Source organism: Antennarius striatus, chromosome 3 (genome assembly GCF_040054535.1).
Source record: "Antennarius striatus isolate MH-2024 chromosome 3, ASM4005453v1, whole genome shotgun sequence".
In the NCBI taxonomy this organism is placed as follows: domain Eukaryota; kingdom Metazoa; phylum Chordata; class Actinopteri; order Lophiiformes; family Antennariidae; genus Antennarius; species Antennarius striatus.
This window is the reverse complement of record NC_090778.1, coordinates 27,408,450-27,413,382: the sequence shown is the minus strand read 5'-3', so window position 1 is coordinate 27,413,382 and position 4,933 is coordinate 27,408,450. Positions and strand designations below refer to the sequence as shown.

The 4,933-nt window shown below is 41.3% G+C and overlaps 1 protein-coding gene across 1 annotated transcript; it reads right to left on the bottom strand.

Moving 5' to 3' along the window:
* Positions 1 to 258: 258 nt before the first annotated feature.
* Positions 259 to 3,596, bottom strand: LOC137592110 (zinc finger protein ZFP2-like). The gene is made up of 2 exons (XM_068310021.1): positions 3,348 to 3,596; positions 259 to 2,729 (listed from the first exon to the last, which is right to left on the bottom strand). The coding sequence occupies exons 1-2, from the start codon at positions 3,517 to 3,519 to the stop codon at positions 1,327 to 1,329; spliced, it is 1,575 nt and encodes a 524-aa protein (XP_068166122.1). The 5' UTR covers positions 3,520 to 3,596; the 3' UTR covers positions 259 to 1,326.
* Between the last annotated feature and the right edge of the window lie 1,337 nt (positions 3,597 to 4,933).

Below are 4,933 nucleotides of genomic sequence, written 5' to 3'. Positions count from 1 at the left end.
AATTTTTTGTTACTTTAAATATCCTAACAAATCGAATATTTTTTATTTTACTTGATAGAAGGCAACATTTTGTTAAGATGAAAGAAACGAATTAAAATATTTCCTTCAAAATTGGAGTGACTGGGACGCATTCGGTTCGATGGAAATGGAGAATTATAATTCAACGTGCAACATTCTTGATTGTTGAATAAGTGAAACCAATAATTAAAGGATGTGACTACTGAGGTGAACTCAAAAACCAAAAACAACACAAAAACACAAAGACAAATAAAGCTTTAAAAGAAAGAAAGTACAAGAAAAACTGTTAATCTGTTAAATCTGTTAAACTATTCCGTGGAAAACTACACAACAAAGTTATTTCGGAAGACGTGTCAATAATTATTCTACGGTCGTGAATGATCTGTAGTCGCGATCCCCTCTTGTGGACATAGTGGGTAACTACAAAAACATTTAGATAAAGTTAGACGTTGTTAGACTGTCAATAACTTCCGGTTGTGACTATCACAATAATTTTAATCGACAGAACTAATTTTTTAAAATTAATTTTAATTTTTTTGAATTTTTTAATTTTAATTTTATATACTGGTTTGATCCCCGAAGGGAAATTAAGAATGCACACTCTAGCTAATGATTCAAACGCATGCATACATACACTAATGTGTGTTTGCTTGCCCCCTCCGTCACAACAAATCATCTTTATATTGTAATGACAATTTCGCGATTTTATATTTCAAATATTTCATGTCACTACTGGAGGAAAACAAGGTCTATGTTGTGAGATAAAAGTCAGAATTCTGACTTTAATCTAAGAACCGACTTGTTTGCCATCATTACTTGTATGCGTATGTTTATATTCTAATACATTTGTTTTGTAAATGTTTGTTTTCATACGCTAGGGTCAACTGGGGGTTCTGTAAATGATGCGTTTGTTTGGGAATCAAAGCTCTTCGTTTTGTCACTCTGGAGGCACCATGAGACCGAGTTCATGATCCCACCACAACATCTGTGTGTAACCTGATGCCCGCCATAGGAACCACAAAGTTGTGGATAATTATAGTGGTGCGTTCAAGTACAAGGATAGAGGCCCGCTTTATATCAGTCTGGTGTGTTTGGATCCCAGGGGCCCCATTCAGACAGACGGAAGATCACATGTTGTGTGTGTTTGCAAAGAGGGAACCACGTCCTGCAAAAACAATTCTGGTATCGTTCATTAACACTTTTACTGAAGTGACTGCAGCGTCGCTTCAGAACACGCAGCTGATATTTGATGCATGCACCTGCGCAGACGCCCAAACTCAACAGCAAACCACGTCTCCAAATCCGATGCTACTTGTCCGTGTGCGTTCTCATGTGTCGTGCCAGATGCGACGAGTCAAAGTAGGTTTTCCCACAGATCTTGCAGAGGTACGGCCGCTCGCCGGTGTGGGCTCTCCTCATGTGAACCGTTAAGTCTCCACTAAACCTGAAGTCTTTGCCGCAGGTCTTGCAGGTGAACGGCCTCTCACCCGTGTGGATTCTCATGTGGACTCTCAACTTCGACATTTCAATGAAACTTTTCCCGCAGATCTTGCACAGGAACGGCTTCTCCCCCGTGTGGGTCTTGGTGTGAACTTTCAGTCTCGACATTTCGATGAACATCTTCCCGCAGATCTTGCACGCGTACGGTTTCTCACCCGTGTGGGTTCTGATGTGGACTTTCAGCTTTGACATGTCCACGAATCTTTTGTCGCAGGTGTTACAGGCGTACGGCTTCTCGCCCGTGTGGGATCGCCTCACGTGGACTTTCAAGGCGTTGCTGAACGTGAACTCTTCCCCACAGGTCTGACAGGAATACGGCTTCTCCCCTGTGTGGATCCTGATGTGGGAGGTCAGAACCTTGGAATGACTGAAAGTTTTTCCGCAGATGTCGCAGGAATACTGTCTCTCATCTGTGTGAATGTTTAGGTGATTTTTCAGGTCTGACGCCTGGCTGAATCTTTTCCCGCAGATGTCGCAGGGATACGGTTTCTCACCCGTGTGCGTTCTCATGTGGACCGTCAGACCGCTGCTAAATCTGAAGTCTTCTCCACATATTTTGCAAGAATACGGTTTCTCCCCCGTGTGGATTCGAATGTGGGCGTTTAAAATCGACGACTGGCTGAATCTTTTACCGCAGGTGTCACATGAATACGGCCTCTCACCTGTATGAATTCTCAGGTGTGTCTTCAGTTTGGACTTGTACCTGAAAGCTTTGCCACATATCTCACACTGGACGGACTTTTTATTGATGAGAGGTGTGAGTTCATAAGCACCTTCCTGACATTCCTCCTCCGGTCTTTGCTCTTCATCCCCCTCGACATCAGAGTTGTCGAGGGGGAGCTGGGGGACAGGTTCAGGTTCGCTGTCCTCGTAGATTGAAGATAAAATAAAGGAATCAGTCTCCTGTTTCAGTTCCAGCTGCTCTACCTCCTGACTGGTGCACGGTTCCTCCTCTTCCTCTTTAATCTGCAGAGGTTCTGGATCGTCTTGGTCCAAACTGCAGTCGCTTTCATTGTAAACTGAAGACACAGCAAAGGTGTCGGGCTCCACCTTCAGTACCAGCAGTCCATCTTGATCGGTGCAGAATTCCTCCTCCTCTTCTTTTATCTGTGGAGGCTCTGGATCCGGGCTGGAACTCGTCTCCTGGTTGTAGAGCTGCTGGTCAGCCTGAAATGTCTCCTCCTCACAGCCAGGTTCTGGTGGGGGGGGCTCTGGAAGAACAGGAGAAGAAAAGGAGACTGAGCTGGTTTGATGCAGGAGTGCTCTCAGCCTCCTTCGTTCTCTCACTTTTCTGATCCCCATATGCAAACCTCTACATGTGGGCTGTTAGCAGGTTTGAGATAATGACTTTAAACTGACTACTCATATGAGATAAATGAAATTGAATTTCATTAAAGACAAAAGTGAAGATCTTAAAATCAAACTAAAATAATTTCCAAACCATCAAAAGACGCCTCAGGGGGTAAAATGTGAAGTTTTCTGCCTTCACACAAATTATTCAGCACTGTAGTAGTCTGTAAATTAGGTTTTTAATACTATTTTTAAGCTTTCCCTGTAAATGTAGTCCCAATGTACCAGAAGGCTGCTCATCTTGTCCCTAACATGTAACCTACACTACATCCTACATCCCTGTAGGCCATGTCGCACACCGGCAGACCTGCTGTAAGAGTCTGGAGGCTGTGACGTCATCTCCAGATGACTCTTGTTGGTGTTTCTGCTGTCTGATTCCAAATGGCATTTCTATGCTGCTTCTACTCTAACATATTTCTGTTTCTGGCCACACCAGGACTCCGTAGTTTGCAGTTTGTTTGTAGTCGGATTATCCTCACCGATCCTGTGTAATCTGAGCTCGGGTTTCCAGCAAATGTCCAACAATCTGCGCTGACGGTCGATTTCTTCTTCATAACGGACGACAGTTGTGTTAAAAAATCTGAATATCTCGTCGGCGGCGGCAGTTAGCCGCTGGTTGACGAACTCTCTCAGGTATTCAGCCGAAGACATCCTGGTCAGGGTCCGGTACGATCAAGACAGACGCGCCACGGCCACGATCCTCCATACAGTCATAAAGTAATGCTAAAGCTAGCGCCGTCCCTCCCCTGACGTCACGGTGGAAGTGAGGCGTTCAAGGGGCGGCAGAAGAATGGGAAAATATGCCTGTAGGTTCTCATTCATCCAGGTTGTTGTTATTCAAAGTTAAATCAATCCACTGGACTTTAAGAGTTTCTTGAAAACGTTTCACCTCTCATCCAAGAGGCTTCTTCAGTTCTGGAACGTCTTCAAGAAACTTTCGTAAAGACCAGTGGATTCATTTAAAGAACTTTAAATGTGAACATTTAAAGAATCCAGTTCACTGAGGAACATTCACCTCTTTTTCAAGATTATTACAGAACTTCACCAGTGCATGTTTACTTGATTTCATTTAGCTAAAAATTTAAAACTGTGGCACCAAGACCTCTAGACTGAAAATATTTCATACACTTAAGAAAGAATACGTTTTACTGTGTAAATTTGAAGATATATTAAATAAGTGTATGGAAGTAACATGAACCCAGAACTTCGTCAGTTTTGTGAACCCCGTCTACAGGCTAACTTTTGATGAGTTTTAAGTCATCTTCAAGCTAATTTATTGTTTCTTCATGTCTGATGTTTACTAACAAGCTTTAGTTTAAGTGGCTGATTTCTTCATCTTTTGAGAAATACTTATTCACACACAAAAAAATAGAGACATTCATGTATTACAGTTACATTGATTTGAACAGTGACACTATTTAGCGCGTCATATACAATATCTGTCAATATACTAGTCAGCAGGATGACAACAGAGCATTCTTAGAGCATTCACAATCCACTAATTGAACTGAGGTATTGAATAAAACGATCAAATCATTTTCATTACAGGTTCACAAAATTCATGAAAGCTACAAAAAGTCTGTGACAGGAAGATTATAGTGCAGATAATTAGAAATATGACAAAGTAGAATAACTTAACAGAAGTCAAAGTAATCGATAATTAGACAAAACAATTAAGACATCAAATTCAAAGTAATAAATAGATAAGTCAATATATAAATAAAATATAACTCTTAAACACTTTTTTCCAACTCTAAATCATTGAAAAAAACAGAACTGATCAATATATTCAACAAGAAGCCCATGTCTGAAAGATTCTTATTCTATAAGCTGTTATTTCTCAAAAAGTCCACATTGGCAATCATCGATCAGCCGTACTGAGAGATCAGCTGACACTGAAGTTACAGCAAAGACTTCAAAGTAGTTTCGGCAAAAATTACACAACCAATAGAAACATGAACACTACAGTAGTGATTACTGAAAATGTGTTACTTCATAACACAAACATCACTTTATGTCACAGATATTAAATCAGGGCTGCACAGTAAGCTGTTTTCACATGGTG